Here is a 17,395-nt window from a genome sequence, read left to right as displayed (position 1 = left end):
TATGTACATACAGTCAGGTCCATAAATATTGGGACATTGACAGAATTTTCAGATTTTGGCCTCTATTCACCACCACAATGGTTTTGAAATGTAACAAACAAGATGTGCTTTAACTGCAGACTTTCAGATTTAATTTGAGGGTAATTACATCCAAATCGGGTGAACGGTGTAGGAATTACAACAGTTTCAATATGTGCCTCCCACTTTTTAAGGGGCCAAAAGTAATGGGACTATCAACTCAAAAGCTATTTCATGGACAGGTGTGGGCTATTCCCTCATTATTTCATTATCAATTAAGCAGGTAAAAGATCTGGAGTTGATTCTAGGTGTGACATTTGCATTTGGAATCAGTTGCTGTCAACTCTCAATATGAGATCCAAAGAGCTGTCACTATCAGTGAAGCAAGCCATCATTAGGCTGAAAAATCAAAACAAACCCATCAGAGAGATAGCAAAAACATTAGGTGTGGCCAAATCAACTGTTTGGAACATTCTTAAAAAGAAAGAACGCACCGGAGAGCTCAGCAACACCAAAAGACCCGGAAGACCACGGAAAACAACTGTGGTGGATGACAAAAGAATTATTTCCCTGGTGAAGAAAAACCCCTTCACAACAGTTGGCCAAATCAAGAACACTCTCCAGGAGGTAGATGTATATGTGTCAAAGTCAACAATCAAGAGAAGACTTCACAAGAGTGAATATAAAGGGTTCACCACAAGATGCAAACCATTGGTGAGCCACAAAAACAGGAAGACCAGATTAGAGTTTGCCAAACAACATCTAAAAAAAGCCATTACAGTTCTGGAACAACATCCTATTGACAGATGAGACAAAGATCAACTTGTACCAGAGTGATGGGAAGAGAAGAGAAGGAAAGGAACGGCTCATGATCCAAAACATACCACCTCATCAGTGAAGCATGGTGGTGGTAGTGTCATGGCGTGGGCATGTATGGCTGCCAATGGAACTGGTTCCCTTGTACTTATTGATGATGTGACTGCTGACAAAAGCAGCAGAATTAATTCTGAAGTGTTTCGGGCAATATTATATGCTCATATTCAGTCAAATGCTTCAGAACTCATTGGACAGCGCTTCACAGTGCAGATGGACAATGACCCGAAGCATACTGCAAAAGCAACCAAAGAGTTTTTTAAGGCTAAAAAGTGGAATGTTATGCAATGGCCAAGTCAATCCCCTGACCTGAATCCGATTGAGCATGCATTTCACTTGATGAAGACAAAACTGAAGGGAAAATGCCCCAAGAACAAGCAGGAATGAAGACATTTGCAGTAGAGGCCTGGCAGAGCATCACCAGGGATGAAACCCAGCGTCTGGTGATGTCTATGCATTCCAGACTTCAGGCTGTAATTGCCTGCAAAGGATTTGCAACAAAGTATTAAAAAGTGAAAGTTAGATTTAGGATTGTTTAGTTTGTCCCATTACTTTTGGCCCCTTAGAAAGTGGGAGGCACATATAGAAACCGTTGTAATTCCTATACCGTTCACCTGATTTGGATGTAATTACCCTCAAATTAAATCTGAAAGTCTGCAGTTAAATCACATCTTGTTTGTTTCATTTCAAAGCCATTGCGGTGGTGAATAGAGGACAAAATATGACAATTCTGTCGATGTCCCAATATTTATGGACCTGACTGTATGTGAGAATAAGTTTATATGTGAATTTATGTTTTTTGTTTTTTTTTCATAAAACGGTGTACTAAAAAGAAAGAAGGTTATTTGTTGTATTTGGGTGAACTCAGGTTTATAAGGTCTCATAGTAGGGCCGATAGGAGGAATAAAAACTTCACCCTTATCACCTCACAACACTCTATGTAATAGGGACAAATATTATACTATACGAAGGGGGAATTGGATCCCATATAGAGTTCTATAATCCAGTTTAGGCGCTCCCCAAAAAAACAACATTACCATATATTATATATATATATATATAATTTATTTTATACACACACAGAAACAAATATCTGTTTATATCTTTCTTGTTGGTAGATGCTTCTGCAGTCTCAAACATAGAAAATATATATAATTACATTTTATATTATAATGAAATAAATTGGAATATTCTATTATTCTGAAGTTTGTGCAATATGTTACAAGACTATTCACAATAAGCCGGACACTCCATTTTCGGTGGTCAGCCTGGAACAGCACATACAGTCGGCTCTCTCTTCCTGTGACTCTGAGGACCATCTTTGTAAGATCTGGCTTTGATCACCCAAGTAAGACCGTAACAACACCAAACCAACAAAATTCAATCATTCATTTAAGTCACATAATCCAATTAGGTTCTCAACGTACTGCAATGTGATCTTTGTAAAAGACAGCAACATGCTCAAGTCCCAATTTTATTTTTTTTGTTGGACAGTCCTGATTTTTAGGGCCGGGAAGGAATGTGGATTACTCGTTTTGGGGCATGGCCTGGTAAAGCAGGTGTTTATTGCCCTGGAATGCTGAGAGATACAGTATGTATCCAGGATTTAGTTCATATAAGTATAAGATCAATATGTATATAGTATACAACGACCATAGTCCTGGTGCTCAAGAGATAATTAAATGTACAAGTTGCTTCACAAGTCCTTTCTCTTTGTGTTGGTCACAGTTTTCCCTCGCACTGTATTTGTAGAGCATTCAGGGTCTCCAGTATTTCATTGATAGCTGGTTGCATCTTTGAGTCCGAACCCAATGCTTCCACTCTCTCCTGCAGGATGCCTAACTGGCTCTGCAGCTTGGCATTCTCTGCGGCCAGCTGGGAATTGGTGCAATGCAGGCCGGCATTCTCCATCAGCAAACAGTCCCTTTCCTGCAAACAAGCACCACAGAGGTATGAGACCTTAATGGAGGATCGGCATTTTACTATGCTCACTTGGGGACAATAGTAAGTCAAGGCCATATATCTGATATGTGCTTAGGGGACAGGCTAGTTACATACAGTACACAGTACAAATGTATCCACATACATCTTGCCTCTGTGCACTACAAGTTGCATTAAACATAACAAGTGAGTGCCGTGCAGCTCGGTAGAATAGAGTGTCTTTTCATGTGACTTTTTACCTTCAAACGCGTCTTATTCTCCAAGCGCACATGCACAAGCAGCTTCTGCTGATTAAAATGATATGCGGCATGCGTATATTCTGTGTATGACTGCAGGTGTATCTGCATGTGAAATGCTACGGTACAGTGACAGCGTCTGTAATACTAACGTAGCATTTCGCATGCAGATACACCCGCAGTCGCGCATAGAATATAGGCATGCCGCATATCATTTTAATCAGCAGAAGCTGCTTGTGCGTCCTATTCACATCACTTTGCAAATAAGATGCATTTAAAGTTAAAAAGTTGCACGAAAAGACGCTCAGCACTACCGTGTAATGCCACGGGATGGCGCCACTAGTTGGGCTGCTTACCACGCAAGGAAGTAAGATGTATGTGGAGTTTGTGGACACATCTGTACTTCATAACAGACTGGTGAGATGACAGCGCACCACGACTATAAACAACAATACTTCAGCCAAAATTTACAATCGAACAAAGCCCACAACAGCTTCATAATGACAAATATATGAAGGAAAGAGTGGTTTTTACATGAGGCGCAATGTTGTGAAATCTTATAAAATCTCTTTAAATGTTCAATTATATAAAAGTGTCTCTCACCTACAGACAGTGGTGGCAGCCATTTTGTGCCTTTGAATCTCTATATATGAGAATGAGGCCTATGAATTCACGACATTCCACTTACTCCCCCAGTGAGCAGGCACTCCATTTCCGGCACACTGATACACTTACAAACTGTGTTTTAATTATATTATTTACATCAATGTAATATACACATGCCCTTACCAGCCCTGCTCATTTGTACAAGATGTAGATGTCACAATTAATATTTATTTATATAGCTCCAATAATAATAATATGTATGTTCACAGTAAGAATGTTGACAATACTATATTATAATACTCTAACCGCAGCCTAACCTTAACCGCATCTTAACCCGGACCCAGACCCTAACCACATCTTAACTCTGATCCGAACTGCAGCCTAACCCAAACCTTTACCATACCCTGATCCAAACCCTAACGCATCCTAACCCGAACCTTAACTACAACCCAAAGGCGCACATCCACTAGGCGATATTAATGAGCGATTGCACAATTACGACATCCCGCTGGCCGATTCCGACATCAATCATCGCCCGAACATGCCGGTCAATCTGCCGATAACGGCAGATTGACCATGTTCGGGAATGAGCGAGGGTGCCTACACTGAACGATGGGGAACGACGGTACGATTACGATGTTGTAAACGTACTGTCTTTCCCTAGTCGCCTAGTGGATGTGCGGCTTAACACTAACTGCATCCTAACCTGAACCTTAACCGCAGCCTAAACCCAACCACATCCTGACACAAACCCTAATCGTAGCCGAACCCCAACCGCAAGCCAAACCTGACCCGAACCCTAACCGCATCCTAACCCGAACCCTAACGTTCATAAGTTCATAATGTAGACATGCAGAATGTCGACCTATGGTCATTGCTGACTTGTTAAATGTTGACATTATAAGTATGTTGACATTCTGAACCATTCAACATTACAGTGTTGACATTCTAAATGGTAACTACATACCTATGACATAATGTAACAAGATATATTTAGCCCCATCGGTCATTTTAGTGGGGGGGGGGGTCTCACCTTCTCCACCTCTCTTAGCCGCCCCAGCAAAGACTTTGATCTCATGCAGGAATCTCTGCAGTGCAGTGTGGGAGCAGGACTTGGTGCTGCCACTAAACCATCTGTCTGGCAGGACTTCTGCCGTAGACCTCTTGTTTCAGCTGTATTCTTGGGGCTGGTGGGTCTCCCACTCCAGCTCTGCATGACATCCTTCTGCAAACCTAACCAGAGAGACGAGCGTAAGGACAATTAAAGAGCTCTGAATTTACCAAGAAAATCAAGCAGATGGGATGGAGCAAAGTCTGTGTCACATCGGCAGGAATTGTGTGTGATCTGGCTGTATCTCCTTAAATATAACCTCTTATCTTACTAAAAATAAAAAAAACATTCAAGTATCTAGAGTTTATCTTTAAGATATCCAGGTCAAAATCATTGCCTAAGATTACATGAAGCTCTGAGGATAAGTGATCATTTATTAGAAAAACAATTGTGGATGATGACATAATTGATTTAAAAGCTGACTGCACACAAAAATGATGCTATGTAATTTAAATGTCCATGCTGGGCCATACAATTTGCTTGGATAACTTGAAATAGGATTATCTACCAGAAATTGCCTGTAAGTAACTCAAAAACACACTGTTGTCACCTTTTGGTAGATAGGCTTTGAATAAATGAATGGCTTAACAACATTATGAAAGCAATCAGGACAGTAGAGCTTAAAGATTTTAAATAGGCAACATAATTTTGAGTGGAGTTATCGTATATAAATGTATCTACATTCCTGCGTGTTGGGAACAATATATAGGAACATGCTAATTCGTAGTGACAGGTGCACTTTGTTCTCCCACATGTTTATGACAGAGCAGGTTTTACCTCCAGACACATAGCCTTGTTTAGCCACAGCCCAAATCTGTAAAAGAAACAAGAGAGAGGGGACGGTAAGCGATGGAAATATTAGTATGGGGCATGTTGCCCAATTGCTGTCCTCAGACTGCTATCTCTCTAACGCTGTCACCTTCTCACTAATACTCCTTTTACACTAATGTCACGGGTCTGACCTGACATTTGAAACAAGGTTCCAAACCGATCAGACCTAGGACATATCACCTTCAGACCGTGTAGCTGACCCAGATTATTCCCAGGTCAGCACCATTCACGCTGCACAAGGGTGCAGTGGAACTGGCCTGTCGGCGCTTGGAGATGACATCATCTCCAAGCGCCAAGAAACCAGGAAGCCCCCATGCTGTAAACGGGACCCGGGTCGGACAACCCAGGTCACCCATTTACACTGCAGCGTTCCCTAGTTAAACCCTACAAGCTACTCGGGTTGGATTGCGGGTCACTTGACCCAGCAATCCAACCCTTGCCCCTTTCACACCTAGCAGCAACCCAGGTTAACCCTGCAATAACACTGGATTTTGCTACTAGTCAGAAAGGGGTATAACTGATTTAGTGCGGGATGTTTCAAGCCTTAAAAAAGTAGAGTAGTTTCCCAAAGCAACCAATCAGCTTCTTACTGTCATTTCAAAGACTGTGCTAGATAAATGACAGTTATGCTGATTGGTGGCTTTGGAAAACTTCTCCACTTTATGTCTCTCCAAGGGCCAAACTCAATTAGCCGCAAAAAAGTGCCGTCTTGGGAAAAGCGGAATGTATTCACATCATTCGCCTGTTTTGACGTGATGTCCCCGCTTTTCGCCCTATTCAATTGTAAAACAGGCGAAAACACGGATAGGCGCATGTTGTACAAAGCGAAACTGGCGAAAGGGACTTTTTTGGGGGGAAAATCAGTCTGTACCCCATAAAAAGCTTCAGGGACCCTGGGAATCAATATAGAATAGTAGTAGTAGCCCTAATAAAGGTATTTAGTGAACTTATTTTGAGGCAATGGGCTGTTATATATATATTTGCATATATGTGGAAAAATTATAGAAAGCAAAGTTTTTTTCAGAAAAAGAAGTACCGTAGTTAAATTTGGGGTACATGAAAATGGGTACGAGTATATTTTGATGTCTCTAAAATGAAGATTTAAAAATACACCTGTTGCAGCCTCCTGCAATATCAAAAACACCTGTCTCATCCATATAGCCCCCCCAAAATAACAGGCCCCCCACTTTTTACCCATTTTCCAACACTTTTTACTTTTTCGCCCCATGTCATGTAATTTTCGGGGGGGTTTTAATTTTTTTGACCGATTAGTCATTAGGGGGATGTCCAAAGGGATCTGGATCAAATCCCCACATTTGCACCCCAAAATAGCGATTTTGCAATTCCAATTCGCCTGCCTATACTGTATATGGACTGGAGTAACTTTTTTGTCTATTTTCCCATGTAAAGTTTTCGCGTAGGCGAAAACTTCCTGGAATTGAACACGGAGAAAAGTAGAAAACCGGCGAAAACTTTTCTCCAAACTGCACTTTTTGCAGCTAATTGAATTCGGCCCCAAGGCTGGGTACATCTCTCTCTTAGGGGTCTATGTACTAAGCCTTGGAGAATGAAAAATGCGCTGAGGGAGGTGTGGCAGGCACCGGCTGCCGTAACGCGAAGTTGCGGTGCTGTGTTATGAAAACCGGTACACAGATATCAGTGCAGGAAATGTCCTTGCACCCATCAGACCTACGGGATGCCGGTGCTTCGGATCCTGGCGGTCAGAATCCCGACACCGGCATCCCAACAGGGTTAGGATACCGACACCTGTCAGTAGGTATCCTAACCCTCTCCCTACCCTAACCCTCCCTTCCCGGTGCCTAAACCTAATCCCCCCCCCCAGTGCCTAAACCTAACCTCTCCATCCTCACACCCTAAACCTATCCCTCCCCCCCTTAGTGCCTAGCCCTAATGCTAACCCTCCCCCTAACCCTGCTACTTCCGGATTCTGGTGGTCTCTATGCCGGCACCGGGATTCTGACAAGCGTCGAGATTGCAACGCCGGCATTCTGACCGCAGGAATCCCCGCGGTCAGGTAATTGACCGCATCCCCATCAGACTGTTCTCTTTCTAGTAGAGCTGGGAAACACACGTACGTCTCTGATTGCTGTGGGTTAGGACACCTTTCCTGCTCAGCTACAGTACAAGCAGAACCTACCAATGTGTAATAAGATATCCACCATCAGAATGTTAATATAAGTGATGTACAGTATCAGTGTACTGTAATATCACCCAGGAATGTGAGCACATTATATGCACGCTATGTTTGCTTTGACAACTGAGATTCGGGAGGTCACTTTGGCAAAAATTGAACCACAGACCTCGTAATTTCCTGCCTCTTTTGAAATTGGGCTTATGCAGAAAAATTATTCCCGACTAACGCCACATATAGGATGAATGTCCCCACTTAGTTCCTCATTGTTAGTAGACTATTTACAGAACGGTGCTTGGTAGAAACAGTGGTGATCTCTGCAAAAAGACAATGGGTGGGATGCAGGAAGGGGAGAAATGCGGTCAAACCACCAAAATGCATCCCAGCACCCCCCGTGGTGCATGCGCAGAAGGAAGCTGGTTGGGCTTCTGGGCACTCAGTCTTACCGACAGAGCGGTCCTTTGCTGTGAAAGTCATGCATACTGGCGCTACGGGTTTATAGAAGTAGAGATGTTGACCATAGCAACCAATCAGATTTTTAGCTATTATCTTCTAGAAGGTGCTAGATAAATGATAAGTAGAATCTGATTGGTTGCTATGGGCAACATCTCCACTTCTAAAAAACAGCACTTTAGTAAATATACCCCTAGGGTTGTATTCACTAAGCCTTGGAGAAAGACAAAGTGGAGAGAAATAAAGTACCAACCAATCAGTACCTAACTGTCACTTTACAGGCTGTGTTTGAAAAATGACAGGACATGATTGGTTGGTACTTTATCTCTCTCCACTGTATCTCTCTCCAAGACTTAGTACATAGACCCCTATGGCGGGATGTGGTACTGTCTTCGGGTACATACCGCGGTTGAGTACCACAGTATGTACCTACAATATCGCAAAGGGCAGCTCTCCCGATAAACCCGGAAGACCCTCTGGCATCCTTCTGCGCATGCGCAAAAGGCCATGGTTCGTGGGGTGGGGGGATCGGAGGGATCTCTCTCAAGATTGAGCATCCCGATAAGAAGCCCATAGGCTTCTATTGGGTAACGCCACCTGAAGATGGCGCTACTCATCAGAATGAAGCAGCGGAATGCATCGCATTCCGGTGCTTTGCACATATGGGGTATGCTGTAAGACCCCTGAAAAATGCATTTCCGGGGGTTTTACCGCGCTTTCCCCTTTAGTACATTGAATGCATAGGTTTGACCTAACTTTCTATTTGTATGAGCCCAGAAGTAGTTAATCTTGATCAACCCATGATCGGGATTAGCCATATGGATTGGGATTGGCAGATATGCGGTTGGACAATTATTGCTCTTGTGCAGTCAGGGGCCCATAATATCTCATTTGTCTGCACATGAGTGTACAGTAGTTGCATTGGTCTATTCCCTCACTATTTTGTGCCAGTGGCTTAAACTGCCCCTGTATGTGCATCTTCTTACGGTATAGATTTCTTTATGTTAAGTTTATATATATTGTAATGTATTTTCTAAGTATGATCTAAATACCATATTCTATCATTTCCTCAATATCACTGGGATTAACTGGACGTGGGCAGTGTTAATTGATTTTTTTTATTCATTTTTTTTTGGGGGGGGGGCGGGGGTCTGGAAACAATATTATATTGGAAATCATCTCTGGGATACATGGGATTTTGAATTAACAAATTATTTTCTTACGTAAAATGTATTGTGAAAACAACAATTAGTAATTATTTTTGTTAATAGTTTGTATATAGCAGCGTGTCAAAAGAAGTTTGTGGGGACCCACCATAAGTGGTATTCAAAACTGCTATTTGGGTTTCCTGTTCTAGGTTCTCAGATATTTTGCTTTTGCAGAGTTAAGAAACCAAATATACAGTATATGATAAGTATAAAAGGTCAGCGACTTACACAGCTTGCACATAGCGGCGATTCCTTCAGACGTATCTCCACCAGACTTTGCAAGAAAGGGACTCCCAGTTTGGAGCAGACCTGACTGGCTTTCATAAAGTACGAAGTCATCTCCTGATGACTGACTGGTCCCTCACTATAAAGAGAATCGCACTCGGTCACAACTTAATCTCCATCACTTACATTTTGAATTACCAGATCCCTACACACATCCTTGGCTTTCACACAACCACCAGATCTCCACACTTGCTTGCCTTTTATACGGAGCAGGTTTAACCCATCCAATGCTCTACAATAGGTCTCTGTGAGGGTTATCAACTGAGTGAAATTTAGTTCTAGGCAAATATTTGACCCTAACTTGCTCTAGGTAAGAGAGGGACCCTAAACTAACTGTCTCCAGTCTGTACATAGGGGACATTTTCATTTAATCAGTGGTAATCCATAAGTAAGATAACATTTGACTATACAGTAACCATCACTCCATACCGTTTTATACAAACCCCAATTATCATAACCCAACACTTACTGATCCCTTCATTTCCCAATGACAAGAACACCATTACTGATGTCTCAGATCCCCCAACCATAATCCATCTTCAGCCACCAGAATGCTACACAATTCCTGATCACATACATCCCACAACCACCAGACACCAACTCTCCCCTGATGGTACTCACACTCCCAACCACCATATTCCCATAGTTGTCGTTATCTTATGGTATCCGCAGAACTTCATGCTTAGTGATCCCTAGCATCCAAAACTATTAGAACATCACACCTCTCACATAAAATGACCCCAGTCCCACAATTACTGGACTTATGTATATTAAACATCCCAAATCTAAGACCTTATGATATGTACATTCCCATCTGAAATCCCAGTGATTACTGCTCCTCCTACCAATAGAACCCCTCTCATTGGTCCCTTACTTCCTGTAACTGCAAGAACCCCACACTCGATCCACTACATCCACAGCTTTAAGATCCCCACACTTACTGGCCTCTTACATCCCCAAATCACCACAGGTCCCGCTCATTTTTAACCCCCAGTACACCACATTTAATGATCCTGCAAATCCACTAATGACTGACAATCCACACTAAAATACTCCAAACCCCTAAACTTACTGGTCCTTTTCCAGAATGTGACAGGAGAAGGGAAGACTGGAAACAACTTTTTCAAAGTCTTCCCGGGAGACATAACCTCGCTGATCTGGGTCATAAAACCGAAAAACAGACTGCAAGGAAAAAGTTCATAGGAGTAAAAATGACGCATAAACCAGTTCATAGATAAACATTGCGGAATCAGCTGTAGAATACAAGAGGACGTGCAACACATTTCCAAAAAATAGCTTTCTTAAAATCATATTCTTTAGGACATATCATTTGCTTATTTTATTTTGGTAGAATATTTTATATTATTTTTTTTTTGTAATAGGGTTTATTTATTAAAATATTGGAAAGGATATAGAAAAAAAAACAGACAATTAGGAAAACGAGAAAAAAAAATAGGCTTACAGAATAAATTACCATTAGCAGTGTTGCATTGATCAACAGGACAGCAAATTACAAATCACACATAAGATAAATGACAACACGACATATGAGTAACAGGACTTGTGAAAATCAATAATGTAAAATCTGAAGTGTATAGTAAGGGGTGTAGGCCATGGCACTCTATTCTTAAACCATAATGAATCCCAAGTCAGACATCTGCAGTAGGTAACTATGGGTACAGATCATGATGCCCCAGGACACCAGAGGTATACATGTATCTTTAGGAAGCAGCGACTTCCAGTTGCAGGCCAACACGAGATTGGCACCAGCACTCCCAGACCTTGTGCAAAGTTTAAATCATTCATTATCAGTTATTTATATAGCGCACATATTTTACACAGCGATTTACAGAGCATATTTTGGCCAATCAAATCAGTCTCTGCCCCAGTGGAGCTTAGTGTCTGTGTTCCGTATTCTTTTGGATTGTGGGAGGAAACTGGAGCACCTGGTTCAGTATTGTCGGTGCTCTTTGGATGGAGGCAACATTTGATTTTCAGCTACATATATATCCATAGTGTGACTATACTGCACTAGGTGACTGCTCCCATCGACAAAGCAGAGTGCGTAGCAAGAAGTTGTGTTGACACAAACAGGAAATCACTCTAACAATAGGAAATGATCTATAAATATAGACTGTAACTGTGTGCGAGTTACATAAATGTACAGCAGGAAAATTACATGACTTAAGATACAGAAGTCAACATTTTTCCAGAGAGGATGCACAAATGGCCTGCAAGCATAGTTTCTCAAGGGGGCAACTGGCAACTCTGTAAGACCAAATGTCCAGGGTCCGGCAATTTGCTGACAAAGATAATATCCTCAGTCACAGTATAGCCATATCCATTTACACTGATTACTCAATGGCACTCAAAGTAAAAGGTTACATTTGCCTCTGTTCATTATCTCAGTCTCAGGTGTGCTATGTAAGCTCCCAAACTGAAGGTCTTAGCGAGTGGTTGAACGCACTTTCCAAACACCAGAGTTGGTTTCTACTTGGATAGATCCATGTGGTGCATAAGCTAGTGGCTCTCCCAGAAACCTGGCTGCAACAATGATTTTTTTTATAGAGTTTTGGGGAATTAAAGCTGTCATTCACTTTAAATATATAGTGGGTGGGGTTATGAGTTCTTGTTCTTAAAACATGTATCATGTCTTGTGTCAATGCCGTTGCATACATCCCATTTTCATGGTAATGCTGACATGGTAAATTATGATGATAATAATAGGCCATGGGTTCAGTTGCCACTTCAATAGAGTGTGATCCTAGGGGAGATGTACCAAGCCTTGCAGAGAGAAAGTGGAGAAGCTGCTCAAAGCAACCAATCAGCTTCTACCTTTAATTTCGAACTGTGCTAGATAAATGACAGAAGCTGATTGGTCGCGTCGGGTAACTTCTCCACTTTATCTCTCTGAAGGGTAATGGTTGATCTTAATCAATTTCAAATCTATCAACATCAATGTTGTGTTTCTGGGGTTAAATCACATATTTACTAATAGACTATTTATTATTTAAAAACATCACCTGGTCCGAAGATTTTTGAATATGCACCAGCGATGTGACATCACTATATACAGTAATAGAACACCAACAGGAACTAGAATCCATAAAACACTACTTACTACAAGATAAAAACATGACAGAGTCACAAACCCACTGCATCACCAACTGTATATGATTTATTCTGGAACTTAGTTATTTTTGGTACGAAGACACTTACTACAGACAGGACAGAGGCACCGCTATGGGGACTAAATCTGCCCCGAGCTATGCTAATTTGTTCATAAGTAGGTGGGAGGACCAAACCATCTGGTCAGAGCATGAGTTTGGGGTAAATTTAACCCTGTGGCGTAGATACATTGATGACATAATCTTCATAGGGCATGGAGACGAGACAAAATAACTGCAATTTCTACAATACCTCAATCAGAATGACAGGAATCTCGCATTTACAAGTACCTACAGTAGGACACAAGTTGACTTCCAAGATATAACAATTTTCATTGAAGACAGCCATATCCACACAAAAACTTACCAGAAACAAGTTGATGTAAATAGCTACATCCTTTCTAATAGTGGACACCATCCCAACTGGTTAAGCAACATTCCCATCAGCCAATTCAAAAGAATACGCAGAAATTGCAGCAAACTTACAGACTATCAGACACAAAGTAAGCATATGGAGAAACAATTTTTAGAAAAAGGGTACAAGAAAGAGACATTATCCAACACATTACAAACAATAGAAAATCTAGACAGAAGCACTTTACTGGCCTACAAGGAAAAAACAAAACACACCAAAGGCCCTAATACATTTTTCATAACGCAATTTAACACAAACTATAGACACCTCATTAAGATATTAAATAAACATTGGCACATCCTATTAGAAGATGAGGCTTTCAACGACAGAAAAAAAAAAAAATCATCTATAAAAAAAGCACTGAACCTCAGACAAATGTTGGAACAGAACTTTATAAAAGGGAAACGAACAATACAAACAACATTGACAGGCCCAAAAAAATCACACCAAGCTTCTCCCACTGCGGATCCTGCCAAGCCTGCAGACTGAACATGACAACCACAAAAAAAGTAAGACATTCACTTCTAGAATACACAATCCGTGACCTTATAACATGTAATAGCGAAGGAGTGATATACTTGATAACGTGTCTCTGTGGTCACCAATATGTGGGTAGGGCAACCAGGAAATTAAAAACACGCCTTTCTGAACATATCAGAAACATACGTAAAGGATTACAGACACACAGCCTCTCCAAAGATTTCAAACACTCTCACAACCAAAATCCCAGTAAATTGGAATTTATAGGGATTCAGCAAGTTAATAAAAATTGGAGAGGTGGAGATTATAGTAGAAAAATAAATAAAGAAGAATTAAGGTGGATGGTTGATCTCAAAACTTTAGCACCTCAGGGCCTCAACCTTGACAATGAAGTTAGGTCAGTTATCACCGAGTAACACTACACACTTATAAGGACTCGTTAGAGCATGTTCCCAGAATGTCCAATCATACCATCTATTTCCTTAACCATAGTCGCGCACTTCAGTCTACCAGACTCTCCAGACTAAGCCAAGGGCCCACGGTCTATTTCATGACAAAATTACATATATTATATGCTCATCCTTCTAATTTAAATTCATTATGACTTCTTAATTATATTATTAATATCTATATTGACCATTCACATACATCTGCTGATTTTATCTATATTTTATCCACATATATATATATATATATATATATATATATATATATATATATATATATATGTAGATCCAACATCTGCCGGCACTCTCATACTGGTACAAAATACCATATCCAAGAAAAGACTGGCACTCAGAGGCAATTGAGCAATAAAGTATATATTGGGTCGACGTTTCAAGGCCGCAGCCCCGTCATCAGGACCCCAAGCCACACAGAGATATGTGTGATCACCTCCATTGGACAATGACTTATCCCTTCAGATCGCCATAACATTGCCCATTTTTAATTTTTTTATATTAAGATCCCCCCTTTAACACAGCCATTTTTTGTCTACAGTCTACTAGGACAGATTCAATCTGTCTTAATTACACACACCTTAAGCCACCCACGCCCCGCCCATATCACCATGGAGACTAATAGTCAGGACACCTAATGATGTCATCCTATACTCAAATATATTGCCCTCTTCCAAGATGGCACCACATCACTCCCCTAAGAAGGCCTGACGGCCGTGACGCATTTGGAGTTCCCTATTCAGACATCCATTCATCCACCCTGGGAGAATCCCTAATCATCCCTACACCGCCTATCCATTCACCTTCAAGTCTCCTCACCATCAGGTGAGTTAGAGCAGGCATACAGTGACCGGGACTTCCACCACGACGGCCCGCGATATCTCGTGATACCTCGGAGCTGGAAGTGACAAGTGTCCCGGCGTAACTGCGGGGACCTAGCCGATGAGCACACAGATGGTGTTCATTGGAAGAGGGTCTGGAACAACTCAACAGGCCTCACCGGGAATTATATCAAGAGACTATCTGTACATTGCCACATTTGGGGGGTTAAGGGATGCCTACCCCCCAGGCTATTACTCTCCATCCCCCTTCCTCATCCTCTCCATCCCCACATCCATACCTATCTACTCCCCCCCCATTTCAGTTTTGAACACTTTAACAATAATTGACATTTTTTTATTTTACCTGTCAGAACTATCTGTACTGCAGTACTACCTTACTAGTTTACTCCTAAGAGCACTGTGACTCGAATAAAGGAGTTAAATACACCTCTTTTTTGTCAGTTTGATATTTTCATTTATTTTCATCTCTATATTTATACTTATATTTAAAATTATATAAGCTTACTTACAGAATTACATACAGGCGCAGTCTTTATCTGTTGATTTAAGCTTTGGCTTATCTCATCCTTACCCATATTTTTTTTTTTTTCAAGTGTTAGTCAATGTGTGTTTTAGCCCCAGAAACATAACATCAATGTTGATCGATTTAGATCAATTTGAGAAAGGTTTTAAAATCGACCTTAAGTAAATTTACCCCCAAGGCTTGATGAATCTCCCCCCTGTTTTGTACATTCTTATCTTCCTTATTCATGGAACATAGGAGGTATGATTAACAAGATCTAGACGGCCCTGCTTCCCTGTTCTTAAAAATACTCTTTTCATGTTATGTGACTCTGAGAGACCTATCTCTCTGGTATTGGCCCTAAAAATGCTGTGCTTTGGTTGGGCTTATCACTCTGTAGTCAAATGTCAGTTTACAAGGATATCTATGCTGATTTCCAAGTCAGTCTTTTTTTTTTTTTTTGTCTTTCATCAGGTTATGAGACTCAACCCCTGAGTACATTACAATCCTCTCCTAGGCCACAGCTTAGTGTGCCGGAAGACATCCACCTAGCCACATGAGCAGGTACCCAGTAAGGCTCTATTCTGCAATACCCATCCCCGATGACTACCCTGTCCACGGGAAGATTTAAGACATGTTAGTCCTGCAACAAGAGGATGCTTCTGTTGCTTTGCAAATATTGTCACCCCCACATATTGTATATATGGTCCTCACCACTGGCTTCATGTGTTTTCCAGACTCAGACCATTAGGTCCTGCTTTACCCTCCACTAATAGATGGAGACTCAACCTTTTTATCTTCGACTTTTTACAGGTGTGAACACTAGAGCTCATTGGTGGATTCATGCTGGTACAGCAGACAGACTGTGCATATGGGATGCATTAGTCCCATGCCATAGCTGTCCTACTGTATCTAAAATAATGAAATGTATTAGAATTCAGATCAGCTCAGCTCTCCCTTTCGCAGGTGTATTATCAGTTCTACTGTCACTTTTATATTCCCTCTTCATTCCACATGGAATACTCTACATTGCTGCTATGGCCATACATGGGAAGGGCTCAGAACTGCGTGGATCTTACCACCCCATAGCTCTCCTTCATACTTACATTACACTGCCGGCAAAGCTCTGATCTATAGGTTTAAAAAAATATTACCCTGCCTGTTAAACAACACAACCAGTCTGGGGTCTTGCCATATAAGTCTAACTCAATTACTTTTAAACATTTCTAAACCAATTTATTAGCCACTCGCAGATTCATTGGAAGTCGGCTTCCAGTATTCCTGCTATAAGGGCATTTGTGGCCCCTATTTTGGGTGACTCTGCATTGTAAAGAGCCCATTTCTGAGATCATTCGAGCATGGGGTTTGAAAGTCTGAAAAAATGACTTCTTTGTAGATGACATGGATCTCTTTCTCCATAATTCAGGTCCCTCCCTGGATAGGGCTGTATAGGTAATCAAGTCTGACCTGTCCATTCATTCATCCATCCAAGTCTAAAGTGCTCCTCACCAATGTGTTTGCTCCTCTATCACCCACAGCCAATTGAGATCTGATATGGATGTGGGAGTGACCAGCAACAGGTCCATTAGAACTTTCACAACCTCAATGTACAGCCAATAATATTCAACATTACTAACAAAGTCACAACGTTGGCCTGGTTAACCGTGCCTGTTTTGGCAAATTAGACTTTAACAAATATCTTCTATTCCAAATAAACTTGTTTGATTAAAAAAAAAAAAAGAAAAGAAAAAAGCTTTGGACCCAGATTTATCAACGAGTGATATTCTTGCTATTACTCGTTACTAATCTTAAATGGT

At 41.2% G+C, this 17,395-nt stretch overlaps 1 protein-coding gene across 1 annotated transcript in view; it reads right to left on the bottom strand.

The window, feature by feature from the left end:
* Positions 1 to 2,007: 2,007 nt before the first annotated feature.
* LOC148518729 (RAS guanyl-releasing protein 1-like) overlaps positions 2,008 to 17,395 on the bottom strand; it is a 79,717-nt gene continuing 64,329 nt past the window's right edge. The window contains exons 13-17 of the mRNA XM_088477052.1: positions 10,787 to 10,896; positions 9,658 to 9,793; positions 5,563 to 5,599; positions 4,708 to 4,907; positions 2,008 to 2,820 (exon numbers count right to left, since the gene is read on the bottom strand). Of these exons, the coding sequence (XP_088333178.1) occupies positions 2,614 to 2,820; positions 4,708 to 4,907; positions 5,563 to 5,599; positions 9,658 to 9,793; positions 10,787 to 10,896 (690 nt within the window). The 3' untranslated portion in view covers positions 2,008 to 2,613. The remainder of the gene's footprint in view (positions 2,821 to 4,707; positions 4,908 to 5,562; positions 5,600 to 9,657; positions 9,794 to 10,786; positions 10,897 to 17,395) is intronic.

This window comes from Taudactylus pleione, unplaced genomic scaffold (genome assembly GCF_031769625.1).
Source record: "Taudactylus pleione unplaced genomic scaffold, aTauple2 ptg000199l, whole genome shotgun sequence".
NCBI classification, from domain to species: domain Eukaryota; kingdom Metazoa; phylum Chordata; class Amphibia; order Anura; family Myobatrachidae; genus Taudactylus; species Taudactylus pleione.
This window is presented reverse-complemented; position numbering and strand designations above follow the sequence as displayed.